Below are 15,401 nucleotides of genomic sequence, written 5' to 3'. Positions count from 1 at the left end.
TATATACTTTTCAAAAAGCGACTGTCTCAAAGAAAGCAAATAAGGCAAGTGTGGATTGTGGAAAGAGCACAGAACTGAGTCAGAGAACCTGGTCTGCATCTCAAACTTGCTACTCATTCAGTATTAGTGAGTTCCTTCACCTTGCTGAAACTGTTTCCTCATCTGTAAATTGGGGACAATCATACTTTTGTCTTAAGGCTGCTGTGGGGATGAGATAATATAGAGTGGTGCAGCTCTTGGCTCATGGAAAGTTTTGTGGGTGTTTGTTATTTACCCAGAGAGTTCCATGTGGCTCATCACAGAGGTTGGGACTTTGGTCCCCAGTGTGTTGCTTTGGGAGTCTTGGGGTTCTGGGGAGGGTGGTAAACCAGCCCAAGGTGTGCCAAAGCAGGGTCTGGCACTCCATATCTTTGCAGGACAACATGGTATCTCTTGACCTGAACTCACTTCACTAATTAAGTTTACAGCTCCTTCACTGTGAGAGTTCCAGGGCTCTCACAACTTGTGGAATTATTGGTGAGGGCAAACACATTTTCATAATATTGAACTGGGTCTTTAACACAGACTTAGAAAGCTTGGTGGGTGAAAGCAAAGGGTGGGCAGTGAGTAGAATGACCTATTTCTAGTACCACTTGGCTTGGAGGCCAGATCTGCCATTAATCAATTAATCAAGCAAGTCACATAATGTCTCTTGGCTCTGCTTTTCTGTTTTCTAAAATGGTGGGTGGGTGGGTGGCTACTGGGGAGTTGTTCTAGATCTGATCTCACCTTTTTTTTTTTTCTTTTTGGCCACAATCACAGGACAGATGGCATTCACATGTGCAGCATATTCTTAGGGGTACACACAATTTTTGAAAAACCTTCCAAAATGGTGTGGGGGAACTAAGGCATTCAACACTTTGAAATCACTACTGATATTAGCAGTTTAGCAAAACTGCTTTCTTACTGTGGGCCATGGGCATACATAAAATTGGCCATAAATGATACACAGTCCTTTTGCAAATGCTCTAAGCCTATGCTGTCTCTGCCTGAGTACCTATATCAGAATATAAGTGAGGAAGCTATTCTTATGGGGTAGCAGAAATTCAGCCTTATTTTATTTAAAAGGCCGTTATATTCAGTTTGGATTCTTGGCTAGTAGCAGCATCTATCTTGTGCTACAATTGAGAACTTGTAGCATGGCATACCCATTTGTTGTGAGTTGGAACAGAGAATTAATGGATCAGATCTTTTTAAAAGGGCCTTTCAGCTTTACAGGTTGGTTCCGTTGATTTCACATATGTCTGGGACTTGCTAAGACAGAGAAATTCAACTCAACAGCAGGTACTGGGACACAGTGGAGTGCAGTGGAGGACAAGGAATCCAGAGTCCAAGAATTTAAAACTTTTTTTCTCCATAACTCACCCATTGCAGACATCATTTCCAATCATGGCGTATATAATGATGGCTGGATGATCCAACAGTGGGTCCCTGGACAAACTGAGAAACATAGATGGGATATGAATGGCAAACACTCAGAAGCTGTGCTTTGGAACTGATGTCACAGCGTGGATCTGTGAAAGGATCTTTGCGTGCCCCCCCTTTCGGATAACATTTTGCTATTTTTCTTTCATTCCAGTACCACCATTCTCTTTCCCTCTTCTTGTGTATAATCTGTAACCCACCTCCCCATTAGGGAAAGACCACAGAAGTAAACAGAATTGAGAAGAGTGGATTGAAGTCTCCAGTAGGCACACATGATGCCATCTTTTTAGGACCTTTCCCAGCGTTTTTCATCAAGTGTTACTTGGTTACTTCTGTCCAGATTTGTAGGACATCTCAACATCTGTGTATTGAACTTCAAATTCAAGGTTTTCTCAAGCTTTCTCTCTGGGAACCCAGGGCCTTGCTTCTGAATTTTAAGCTCAACATGAGCACATAAAGCAAGAAAATGAAATACATTTTTTTGGTCTTTTGTTCAGCAACTTTGGCCAGACCTAAATTTGATCCCCTTTGTATGCGTTTTTTATGATTCTTCTTAAAGAACATATGCAAATTAATCACTTCCTATGCCCACGGGTCCAAGAAGTGATAATGTCCCAATGTTTGGGAGTGGCTAGTAAGGTACTGGTACTCAGTACAAGTGATTACAGGGTAGCCACAGAGGGTTTTCATTCTTTGTTTTTAAATCAGAAACCCAATCTAAAAACAACTTCTTATATCCCACTTTCACTTACCTTTCTATAAATCTGTCCAGGTTTTGGGAAGATGCACCTGAATAATTAAAAGACAATAATTAAAGGTAGTGAGCTCAATTCAACACGATTGGGATGATAGTCTGATTGACTGAAATCATGGAAGAAGCATCACTGTGCAACCAGACATTGTCTGCACCATCACACAGATGGGAAAGCTTCATTCTCCTTAAAGAGTTTTCTGTTTATGTGGCATTATATTAACATGATCCTAAATTCTTTGGATTTCCAAGTCTCAAGATATTTCCTAAGCATGAATGAGTAAGCTTTCTAGTAGATGTGAGAACATGATATACATCTATCACCAAAGAGAAACTACTCCAAAGATTGTTAGGTGAGGGATGAGAAGAAGTAAAAAAGGATTCTTTGAGAACTAGCCATCTCCTTAGAAAGCCCCAGTTAATCACCTGCTGGGATCCCTGCTCACTCCTGAGGCTCCTCCTGGCTGGCTGGTCTGTTCAAGGTTCAGATTGTACAGCTGATATATTTAAACTCCTGTGATGAATGACCACCCTCCCCCTCTCCTTGCTACCACCTGTAATGTATCTCTTATGTGAAAATTGTATTTATTGGATACTCATTTTATTGTGGACACACTGTTAGGTACTTATATTATTAGTTCATTTACACCTTGGCACAACTGTGTGAGGTAGGTATAGTAGCATTCCCATTTTATAGATGAGAAAAGTGAGGCTTACTTAAGTGAATTGCCTAAAGCCACACAACTAATAATATGGACAGCTGCTTAAACCCAGTCCCTTCTGTCTGTAATGCTGAGCTCTGGCACTGCTCCTTTAGGCTGGGAGTCTAGAAAGAGTGAACCCATATAGGTTTATTGCTAGTTTGTCCCTTGGAGGCTGGCCGGCAGTAACAAGTAATCATCAGCTGGGTGACAAGGGACGAGGAAGATTCTCCTATAATTTCCAGCCTTAGAAGCCTGGGGACAGGTGCATCTTATGACAGAGTCAGTGAGTGTTCTCAGAGATCTGCAAAGAGAAAAGGAGAGTGCACAGCCATGAAGGCCATGATGGCCCGTGTTTCCCTGAATCAGTGTGACCACAAAGTGACTGCCTCTTCTTCAAGTGCAGTAGAATCAAGCTATATGGGCAGTGCTGATGTTCCCTTGGTTGACTCAGGAATGTCAGCACATTAAATGGATTTTGCTTTATTTCCCTTTTTTTTGTGGTAAATATACAACCCATAAACTTCACCATTTTAACTTTTTTGAGCACCCAAGTGGCTTTAAGTATATTCACATTATTATGCAACCATCAGCATTATCCATCTCCAGAACTTTTCCAGCATCCCAAATTGAAGACTTATACTCATTAAGGAATAACTAGGTCCCTCATATAGGTGGAATCATAATATATTTGTCTTTTTGTGCCTGGCTTATTTCATTTACCATAATGTTTTCATAGTTCATTTGTAACATGTGTTAGTATATCCACTTTTTTAAAGGCTGAATAAGTTTCCATTGTATGGATCTATACATTCATCTGTTGATAGGTACTTGGTTTGTTTCTACCTTTTGACTATTGTGAATGATGCTGCTATGAACATTGGTGTGCAAGTATCTGTTTAGGTCTCTGCTTTCAATTCTTTTAGGTATATACCTAATTGAAATTGCTGGACCATATGGCAATGCTATGCTTATTTTTTTTTTTTTTTTGAGGAACTGTCATACTGTTTTTTTATTCCCTTTATGTTAGTGAGGCAGGGTACATTTGATATGAACACAAACACAGAAATTAAGAGCAGTCAATTCATCTCGGCATGCATGCATCCATTTACCCTCTCCATTGGTTTGCTGAACACCTACCATGTGCCTGACATACAGTAGGGAGTTGACAAATGGGTTGGATGCAGACTCTATGTCTGAGGAGCAGCATTTAAAGGGGGTAAACACATAACTGAGTGCTGGTGAAAGTTTTAATGCCCATCCAAACCCAACGAGAATGTGCCAGATTTTACAACACTGAGTCCTAAATGTACAGACTCAAAGACTTTCTGGGTGTTAGAGGGCTCCCATCGTTCTCAAGAGGAAAGAGAAGGAGGGCAGCCATTGCCTGCTGACATATCTCATGGTGTCTCACTCGTCTCATTGGCTGGCCTTTCATTCAGTTCCAGCCCCATGACTCTCAACTTCCCATTTTCAATAGGATAACAATCAAGAGGTGTTTAATTCTCACTCTTTGATTTTTCTTTTAATGAGAAATGAAAACTAATGAAAGCTCAAGCCATGAGTGGGAAAAAAATTAAAGGACCAGGTCAGGCCAATAATTTTCCTCATTATCCAGACTGCAGCTGGGAATTTGAGGTGCTGAGCACCCACAGAGCTGGAGGGAAATGAAAATGAAAACCTGTCATGGCTTGCCACATGGGCCGCCCCCTCCCAGTGCCCACACCACCCACATCCTTTTGCTGCTCAGGACAAGGATGGCAGGCCAATTGCAGCTGGGTGTGGCGAATTTCAAAACAACAATCACAAACTTCCACTCAAGGAGAGAGAACATGCCTACTCTTCTTTACTCAAATGTTAAGGGTTTTTTTTTTTTCTGCTGAATATTTATAATATGAGCACAGAATTTTCTGTGCTCCAGAGTTGTTGCGCCTTCCATGATTTATATTTCCTTTTGGGAATCTCAGTTTTATGAAATTATGTAATTAGTTTAGGTAATTTCCACATCACTCTCTCTTCTTAATTCCCTTTTCCTGTTGTCCTGCTACCCTTTTTAAGCCCCATCAACATTTGCTGTCTCTCTCCCTCCCAAGCCCTCTTGTCTTCCTCCTCTTGTATATAGACTTCTTCTCAGCTGCTGATTTTACTGCTGCTGTTGTAGAAAATACTGAAGCATTTGGAACTGGAAGATGTGAGCAGGAAAGAAAGACAGCCCCTAGCCTGTGGGATGTGGCAAAACAAGGGGGACATTTGAAGAACTGTAACTACCCTTAAGAGATCCATAGTCTGGTCTCTACAATTATAGTTCAGAGAGATGGAAAAGGTGTGACTATGAAATAGGGACATTTTATTTATTCATTGAAGTGGTCCAATGGAGAATTAAAGGAATTCTTTCCCCAATTAAAGGAAGAAGGGGGTCTTTTTTGGCCATCAAAGTCTGAATTCCGGCTCATTTAGTGCCTTTTTTCCTAACATTTATTTATTTGAGAGAGAGAGAGAGAGGGGAGGAGGGGCAGAGGAGGGAGGGAGGAAGAGAGAGAGAGAGAGAGAGAGAGAGAGAGAGAGAATATCCCAAGCAGGCTCTGCACAAATTGTGAGATCATGACTCACATTGAGCTGAATTGAGCTGAAATCAAGAGTCAGAAGCTTAACCAACTGAACCACCCAGGAACCCCTCATTCATTGCATTTTAAATGAGGAATTGTGGGGGCTCCTGGGTGGCTCAGTCGGTTAAGCATCTGACTTCAGCTCAGGTCACGATCTCACGGTCCGTGAGTTCAAGCCCCGCATCGGGCTCTGGGCTGATGGCTCAGAGCCTGGAGCCTGCTTCCGATTCTGTGTCTCCCTCTGTCTCTGCCCCTCCCCCATTCATGCTCTGTCTCTCTCTGTCTCAAAAATAAATAAACATTAAAAAAAATTTAAAAAAAAATAAATGAGGAATTGTGCACTGCAAGGAGAGAAGAAGGGTTTGGCATAATCTCAGCATTGGTTGTTCTCCCATAAATAAATTTCAGTGTACATTTCCACTGCTGGATCAGTGTTGACCATAGCAGCAATTCCTTCATATTCTGGGCATTCAGATCAACTGGTAAGATGCTTTTCATGGTCTTCTAAATGAGCTTGTAACTTTCTGTGCCTGGCCCAGAGCGGAAGTGCTCTGTCTCAAATTCTTCATGGGAAAAGATGAAGTATATTTAAATACAACAGGTCTTCAGAAATTAATGCATTAATTTGATAACACTTATGGACTACTTCCTGTGTGCCAGGCATTGCAATAGATGCTGGGGACACATCAGTAAGTAGAACAGATACAGTCCCTATTTTTATGAAGTTTATAGTTCTGAGGCAAATAATGAACATGAAGTGTGAGGATTCAGAGAAGCCCTGAAGAAGTGTTAAGCTGTGCACTGAAAGAAAACTAGGTGTTTCCTTTCTTGATGTTCGAAGACAATAACTTGTTAATTAATTTCTGATAAAATATTTGATGCTTTTTTATACATGATGCAGAAAGAAATCCCAAGTTTAAGGCCATTTTGTTATAACTGTCTGAATAGGACAAGGGAAGATCCAGGTTTCAAGTTCTAAAGCTTATATAATTTGGGGAATCCTCTTTAAGGAAAAGGACACAAAACAGAAAAATGAGACCTGACATAAAGGGAAGCCAAAGTGGGAAGAGAGAAGGGTCTGAACCAATTGTGGTTAGATATCTTAAGTTGGAAAATTTTACAAATTCATATGGTCGCCAAGCTTGGGAGGCCCTCAAGCTAGAATATCATTAGCTTCATAACTCTGCCTCTTGATGCTCTTTAAAGGTCATGTGTGACTTGGGGCATCAGTGCCAGGTGGGACCTCCAAGAGCATATGATCAGGCAGCCCACTTTCCAGATGAGGCTCAGGGGCAGAAAGAGACTTGCTCAAGGTCCTACAGCTGGTAAGCGGTAATCCATTTCAGATGTCAATTTAACAATACACATTAGTAATGATTGAACTAGATCATTTTAGTTCCTATATGAGAATATGTGAGTTATATTATTCATTCTTCTATGAGACCCTGTCGCTGCCAGGAGACCCCTTTCCTACTTCCTGAGTGAGAACTGAAGGTTTTTTTCTCTGTGCCTCTGTCCACGTCTGGGTTTTGGGGAGCCTTGAGACTAGGTCGGGAGATATCAGAAGACAATAAAATGCTAACCTCACTGCCGGTTTGGTGGTACTCATTCTGGTCTTCTTCTTCAATCGACCTGCTACTATTTACTTTTCAGAGTCTTCTAGCACCTGCTCCATACTTTCTGACAAGGCTTTAGAGCAGCTTTCAGGGGGGCAGGCTGGGTGGAGCATACTTACTCTATTGTACCCAGAACCAGAAACCTAAGAAGTGTTATAGAGAGTATAAAATGTTCATGGAAAATGTGCTATCATACACAGACATAAAGTAAATCTAATAATGTTTTTTAACTTTCATTAGATTTTAAATAATGCAGATTTTGCTCGTATTTTTATAATTGAAGCATTTTGAAGAGTATGATGTATATACATCCAGTTAAAAAATCAGCCATAAGAAATTTAAATTCCTTCTTTTCTCTAAAAATGTTGCTTGCAATGAGTAGAAACATTCAGACTAATACATTGACCTTGAGCTCAAAATAGTAGGCACTTAATAATTGTTGTGACAGTTTCTGCTGGTGTTTCTACTACTGAAAATGCTTTCAAATTCACAAGTGTGGTTCTGAATTTCTGTGACAAGCTAGATAAATGATTCCCCAAAACATATATTTTTTAAAAGAATATAATAGCCTTCCCAGAATGGCTCTGATCTCCCTCATAGTCTCATAACTTGACACAGCTTCACAAGCATCCCTCAGCCACGCTGAACTTCTCTCATCCTCTTTCTCAAAGATATTTTGCCCTTGGAGCCTCTTTGCACTGAGTCACCATCTCCCTCTGCTTTTTGGATTCCTATTTTTTTTTCCTGCAGGGAAGTCTGCTCAAACGTACCTTCTCTGTGAAGTTTTCCTCTCCTTCTCCAGGCAGAGGTAAATATCTCTCACCTCCAGAGACCTCAACCTACCTCTATTTTAGTGTCATTTCAGAAGAACACTGATTGTCTCCTTATTTGTCTCTCTTTTCCGTGTAGTTATGATCTCCTTGAAGGCAGGGGCTTTGTCTTGTCCATCTTTCTATTTCTAGCACCTATTACAATATCGGAGAGGAAACAGAGGGAGTAGTGGGGGCAAAATCAAGTGGAAAACGAGAGGATGGGAAGTAAGAGAAGACCAAAGGTAAAAGGCACATGCCAGCATGCTTCAGAGCTGATAAAAAAACATGGCAAATTCATTTAAGCTATCAACACAAGTAGCAGGGAGCTTTCCCCACAATGTCCTTTATCTCAAACGCTAAACAAAAGAGATCTACTGAGGGGCCCCTGGGTGGCTTAGTCTGACTCTTGATTTCAGGTCATGATCTCACAGTTCATGGTTTTGAGCCCCATGTTGGACTCTGTGCTGACAGCACAGAGCCTGCTTGGGATTCTCTCTCTCCCTCTCTCTTTCTTGCTGACCCTCCCCCACGTGCACACTCTCTCTCAAAATAGATGTTTAAACATTTAAAAAAAGGGGGGATCTATTGAAAGGAGACCCCCTAGGACTTCAGCAACCTTTGCCATTGACAATTACATAAAAAAGTAGAAGATATTTGCTTCTGAATTTGCCTTCTGTAGGTGGACAGATTCAAGAGGTACAGGATGGAAATCTTGACCTAACAGAAGAAATGAAAACTCATTCTCTTCACATTATAATCATTGTCAGGTGCCCTGCTTCTATCTAGATGAGTTGCATGGAACAAGGAGAAGCCAGGCAGGGCTGCGTAGATAAGTGCTAAGAAATAGTTCCACTTGGATCAGAATGTCTCCACTGTTTAATGATTCTTTGAGATTGAAAGCCTTGAAAATATTAAAAATGGGAATAAATCCTGCTAACATAAGGAGGGAAATGTGCCCCTCTATACAAAGTGTATCAAATTGAAATGTTTTTAACTCAAAAGTTTCTATTAAAATCAAACAGTGTATCTTGGAGATACGTTTGGTCCTTAGGATGAATAGGAAGTTTTGATACCTTGCAGGCATTGAGCATATCTGCATTTACCTTTTAGATCAAGCAACTCAAAAACTGGTATTAAAACCTGGCTTGCTTTTTTTTTTTTTTTTTTTTTTTTTTTTTTTTTTTTTTGCTGTGAGCACACTGGATCATGGCTCCCAAATAGAAACATCCCAGTTGTTTTGTTATAAATAGTTTCTCTCATTGCCTCCCAACATTCTGGGTTGAGATTAAAAACTTGACCCAGTGGTTGGGTTTACTAAATACTTACTGAGGGCCTACTTCTGCTTGGCAAGATAATTTCTTTGTTTCTCTCCTGTGCTCTGTGGCTTTTAAAAAATTGTTTTAAAATTTCCATTTTAAAATCATTTCCAAGAAGTTAACATAATTTTCAAAGGTTGAAATAGTTTACAAAAGTTGCAAAAATAGAACAAAGCATTTGCACATATCTTTTATCCAAACTCCCTGAAAGTGAACATCTTTCACAGTCATGGTACAGTTATCAAGATCAGGAAATTCAATACTGTTGTCAAATCTATAGGCCTATTTAAATTTCACTGATTGTCCCACTCATGGGTCAGTCTAACTCAGACCCCACACTTTCTGGGTCAGTCCAACTCAGGATCACATATTGTATTTAGTTTTATGTCAGCCCAGTCTCCTTTAACCTGGGCTAATTCTTCAAAGTTTTATGACCTTGACACTTTGGAAGGGTAGTGACCAATTATTTTATAGAATGCCCTTCAATTTGGGTTTGTCTTATGTTTCCTACTAATTAAATTCAGGTTGTGCATTTTTGTCAAGAATACAATAGCAAGTGTTCAGACAGCTAGTTAAAGCCACAAAATCTGTTTTGTTAGAGAATAGAGATCATGGTGGGGGGAAGTGATAATAAAAATAATATGTTCTTGTATGTGTAACTGAATTCAGCTCTACCTGGATTAATACTCATTTCTAGTTTGTTTCTTCATCCTTCTTTTACTTTTTTTTCTTGCCTCTCCCTTTCTGAGAGGACCACTTTTGATAAAGAGGGAAGGCTAACAGAGTGCTGGGTCAAGGTATCTAATTCTGATGTTCAGCTGCCTCTGGGCAGGTATGGGTCATCTTGACAGTGTGACAGTGAAGTGAAGATAGTGGCTTTAGAAGCCAGAATCTGAAAGAGGGACAGCATGGCATGGTTGGGAGCAGGCATAGACACTCTCTGACATGGCTTGTACGAGACAGACACGGGTTTACACTCCACCACTGATGAGCTAATGGACTTTGGGTGAGTTATTAAACTTATCTAAGCCCCAGTTTCCTCACCTGTAAAATAGGGTTGCTTTGTGGATTAAATGGGGATAAAGTATGCAAAGTACTTAGCATAGTGTCTGGGTGAGAAAAGGTACATTTTATGAACTAAATATTTGTGTCCCTCCAAAATTCATACGTTGGAACCTAATTCCCATCACCATGGTATTTGGAGGTGGGACCTTTGAGAAGTAATTAGGTCCAAAGGATGGAGTTCTCATGAATCAAATCTGTGCCCTTTAAGAAGAGGCAGAAAGCTAGGGTGCTTTCTTTCTGCCATGTCACAAGAGGATACAAGGAGAAGTCAGCAGTTTGCAACCCGGGAGGGGGCTCTCACCCAGAACTCCCCCTGCTAGCACTCTGATCTTGAACTTCCAGCCTCTAAAACTGTGAGAAATAAGTTTCTGTCATTTATAAGATAGTCTATGTTTGTTGTTGTTGTTAAAGCAGTCTGAACTAAGCCTGCACTACTTAATATCAGCTAAAATCTATAAAAGTAGTAATAACAATAGCAACCTCAAAACCTCTCCAGCTAAATCCACCCATCCTGCTAATGGATGCTCCTGGGGAATCATGCCCTGACCAATGGTCCCTCCTAGATGGTATTCCCCAGGTAGAACACACGATTAGCTGGCCAGGGCCTGAAAAGATATCAATGTATTCTTTCTGGCTTGGAGCAAGGCCTGAATGGTGGTGTTTCTGTGTCCAAGGCAAGCTCCTTCAACAGTTCTTTTGCTTGTTGAGGAAGCAAGCTGCTTTCTGGCAAATCTCTGCAAGTCTAACAGCAGGATGGATGGTTCTCTCATGTTCACTCTTATTAGAACATCCCCCAGAAGTGTCTTCTCTCCTTCTGCTTCTCACCCCGGGCCTGGTCACCTTGTAGGAGCTCTTCCCACTTTTGACTTGTTGTACATTGACGTCCTACTTTTACTTGCACAGTCCTTGGCCACTTAAGACTTGGGAGGGGGTCCGAAGCCTCAAATGGCCACAAGGGCCAGGTAGCTAAGCCCATAGTCCACCTGAAGGGCAGGCCACTACTCACCTCCAACCAATCGTTGCCAGGCAGGGGTATGGCTGTGTTGCCAGAACTGCTGATTTTCAGAGATAGATAAAAATGGGATTTTTATGCAAGAGCTCTCGAGTTTTAAATATGAGCAACAAATCAGATTAAAAACAAAACACTTAAACATGGAGTGACCCTGAAGATTGCTGGTCTAAAACAGTCTGATTTAGAATTTCAGAGTCATGGAGCTTGGATGGAAGTTGAGATTATCTGGTTAAAGCCCTTTATTTTACACAGAGGGAAACTGAGGCTCAGAACAGGGAGGGACTCACGGAGGCTATGGAGCCAGCCAGTGAGAGGTCAGGACCTGAATGTGGTCATGCATCCGTTAATGGTTAGTCTTTTTTATCCTTTGTGCCTATCACAGCAGCTGGTGCTCAAAAACACCAGCAGACTTAATATCAGCATGGAGATGAGTTTAGGGTTCGCCTCTCCCCTCACTTTTCACTGGAGAGCAACAGGAATGAATTGTACTGTGCTGCGGTGCATGAATGAGGTGATTTGCTTTGCCAGTAATCTTGTGGGGTTCATCTCAGAGCAGTGATTTGTAGAAGAAACAGTTGAGCGGCCATCAGGAGGGAGCACAGAGCTGAGCTCATAGCCGTCATGGACACGTAGTACCCTGCTCTCTTCTTCCTCCCTCTCCCCTCCCTCTGCTTCTGCTCCTCACCCCTCTGCTTCCCGCCACCTCCCGCTTAGCCTTCCCAGCACATTACCATGTAGATGGCCTGAATATAAATTTCATATGCTGCCCTGAATTTTGCCCCTTTACCCTAGTTTCTCTGGTCTGCCAGATTCTCTCCCATTCTCTAGATGGTTTAATGCAAGCTGAAAGAAGGGAACCAGCAAGTTCTTGGAGTGGGGGAGGGGCAGTGGAGTTCAAGCTCAAATCCGGTTTGCAGCAAAAGGATTGAGGTGGGGTCAGGTAGGTAAGGCTGTGACACATGCTCTGTGGCAGCATGTTAAAATTCTCCAAGTTTTGGGGAGCCTGGGTGGCTCAATCGGTTAAGCAACTGACTTCGGCTCAGGTCATGATCTCACGGTGCGTGGGTTTGAGCCCCACGTTGGGGCTCTGTGCTGACAGCTCAGAGCCTGGAGCCTGCTTCAGATTCTGTGTTTCCCTCTCTCTCTGTTCCTCCCCTGCTCGTTCTCTGTCTCTCTGTCTCTCAAAAATAAATAAAAATGTTAAAAAAATTAAAAAAAATTCTCCAAGTTTCTTATCTATATACTTCCAGCTGGTCCCCTGCTCCCACTTCTGGCGTGTGGGGGAGCACATGCGTGCACAGAGAGGGGTGGCCTCACACTGTGTGGGAGATCAGGCTGGAAAACAGAATTCCTGTAAGCACTTTTGACTTTCTGAAAACAAAACGACCCCAAATAGGGGTTTACACTAAGGTTTTGCTAAACCTGCAGAATCAAAGTGAGGAAGGCTACCAGTGATAAAAGACATTCCAGGCTAGTAAAGTCTCCTTGGGAAACTGTGGAGATGCTACGCGTGGCCCAGGAACGGGTAGGTCAGAGTGCCCACCTCTGTAGGCTGTGTGCTGTGGCCATGGGGGCTCAGGGGCTGGGATCTGTGTGTCTTTTAAAGCATATGAGTCTTGTTTATTTTAGAAGTGGATGACTTGTGAATTTTTATTTACTTAAAAACACATGTTGAATACTCCTTTAACATTTGTTTCTCTTCTACCATTTATTTTAAAAATGAAGTATAATCTTGCCAATCGTGGCTTTTGCCCACTGTGGAGGTATTCAGGTTGGCAAAGGATTACTGTGTGTGCTTTTCTTCTTTTCAAAGGCTAAATGTAACTCCTGAGAGTTATTCGAGTTTATAAGAAAAAAAGTGTGTTGGCTTGACTTTTCCCTACTACGTGCAGCAGAGGCTGAGCTCAGTGCTAGAGTACAAATATGGTTCCCTCGGGGCTCATTCTCACTGTTGCACTGGAAAGTTCCACTTGAAGCAGCTTCAAGCCAAATAAAGGGTGACCAGAGGCAGCAACAGAGGACTTGTGTAAGGTGGCAGGAGTTTGGCTCTGCTGGACGTGTGAATGGGAGCATGAGATCAGGCAAGGACAGTGAGGGCTTAAATAAAAGCTAGCATTCATTGACTCTTTACTGAGCATGAGGCTTTGAGGCCCAATGCCAAGGTCTCCAAACGTGGAACATGCAGCATGGGTATGAGAGGTATTTTGGGGGTCCATGTTTGCCTCACTGGACTCTCAGATGGATATTGATTGGCATCCACATTTATAGGTCTAGCCTCTGAGAGGTGATCATCTTTGAAAACCTTCATCTGCTCCTCCACCTTCTAGAATATTCTTGGGCTCCCAGCTCAACCAGTCAAAGCTTGTTTTCCAGACTCTACTACCCCACAAGCTTCCGTCCTTTGCCCCACCCATCCATACTGCCCCATACTGTAGCTCTCACTTCCCTCCACCCCAATCCTGCCTTTGTCCTACTTTCCTCCAGCCTTGCAAGGGGAGCCCTAGCCCGCTGCCCAGGATGCACCCATTCCCCAGAGCTCCTTGAAGTCCTGCCCATTTCTCCTCTGTTCCTGGCCCCAGCTCCCCTCAGTCACTCTCAGACCTGCTGTCCACCAGGCTCCAATCATTTCCCGTTCTTATCCCTTGCTCAGCCTTTTCCTCCCAGAGGAAGAGCCCTCTTTTTCTGTGAGATTCTCCTGGTCCAGCCAGCCGCCCCTCACCCATGACCCTGCCCACTGCTGTCTCGAGGGGCCTGTAGACCCAACCCCAGATATCCCCTTGTTCTGTCCTTACACTCGGTGAGCAACAGGCTTTCCCATCATGGACGTTCATCTTTTAAATGTATTTTTGTGTTTTCAAATCTACTTTTTTTTTTTTTTAAGAAACAATGTACATTGAAAAAGTGACTGATTTTTTAAAATGCTGAGGAAATAATAGGACAGGTGGTAGGTGGAGTTTGCAGTGATGATGGACATTTAGAAAGCACTGCGTTTTTCCCATTCAACCTTAAATAGCCCTGTGAAGTTCAAGTATGTCCTGTTATTATCCCCACTGTGCAAAGTGGGCCCCATCTGGGTTTTGTGATGAATTCTGCATGTCATGTGATGTAGTTTAAAAATTGGTTTTATTGGAGAAGGGGCAAACATACAAGGCAAGGCTTGTTCCCCGAACCCCATCACTCACTGACTTTGGGCGCAGCCTTTCCCTCCGCAAAATAGGGTGAAGGCAACCTACTGGGGCTAGCTTGTTGTCTAGGCAACCCAGAGTGAGATCCCGGGTCAACTTTGGCAATTGTGTGCATTGAACCATGACCCACATTCTATATAGATGCAGAAACAGGCCAGGGAAATTAAACTATTTGTCTAAGTCACACACCAATTCCAGCGCCTAAATTCAAAACCAGTCTACTAGTTTACACGGCAAGGAAATGAGATGATTTTAGGAAGCAACAAGAGTGGGATACCTCTGCTGTTTGTTCTCTGGGAATCACTTTGCATCTCTGAGAAGTGAGGTGACATTCTGTGAGGACCCAGCCAACCACAAGGTGTACTGACCCTTTCCCTGTCCCTATGCGGCCCCGCCCCGCAGGTCCTCTGGGCAAGCTGGGAGCTGTAGGAGTTTGCTGCAAATCTCCTTTGCCCATTGTAAAGATTTAGCTGGAAGCTTGCTGGGCAATCAGTACCCAACTTAAAGATGACTTTGGCATTGTACATCTTAAAATGCTTTATAATCACTGGCAATGGTTCATGGTAGAGGTAACTCTAGACATTTTCCAGGTCTTGTTTAGAAACATCAAGATGAAACTAAGAGCTGTTTCTTTAATTCTTACTACACAGTTTTTAAGAAAGTCTTTAATATTCCATTCAACTCTTTCTTCTCTTTCTCCTTTCTCCCTCTCTCTCCACCGCCCGCCCCCTCGCTGGTTCTGAAAAATAAGTGTAGCCATAAATATGCAGGGCGTAGAAGGCTGACTTTTCCTATATCCAATAAAAACCCTGGGGAGTAATTGAAATAACTTGGCACAGCTAGTCAGGTTACATTCTGCATAATAGCAAAGAA

At 42.4% G+C, this 15,401-nt stretch overlaps 1 protein-coding gene across 3 annotated transcripts in view; it reads right to left on the bottom strand.

The window, feature by feature from the left end:
• Positions 1 to 15,401, bottom strand: part of AOAH (acyloxyacyl hydrolase) — a 174,814-nt gene that overhangs the window by 31,693 nt on the left and 127,720 nt on the right. For all 3 annotated transcript variants that reach the window (XM_058724586.1, XM_058724585.1, XM_058724587.1), the window contains exons 15-16: positions 2,217 to 2,253; positions 1,405 to 1,479 (exon numbers count right to left, since the gene is read on the bottom strand). In XM_058724586.1, coding sequence (XP_058580569.1) covers positions 1,405 to 1,479; positions 2,217 to 2,253 — 112 coding nt within the window. The remainder of the gene's footprint in view (positions 1 to 1,404; positions 1,480 to 2,216; positions 2,254 to 15,401) is intronic.

This window comes from Neofelis nebulosa, chromosome 4, assembly GCF_028018385.1.
Source record: "Neofelis nebulosa isolate mNeoNeb1 chromosome 4, mNeoNeb1.pri, whole genome shotgun sequence".
NCBI lineage: Eukaryota > Metazoa > Chordata > Mammalia > Carnivora > Felidae > Neofelis > Neofelis nebulosa.
This window is presented reverse-complemented; position numbering and strand designations above follow the sequence as displayed.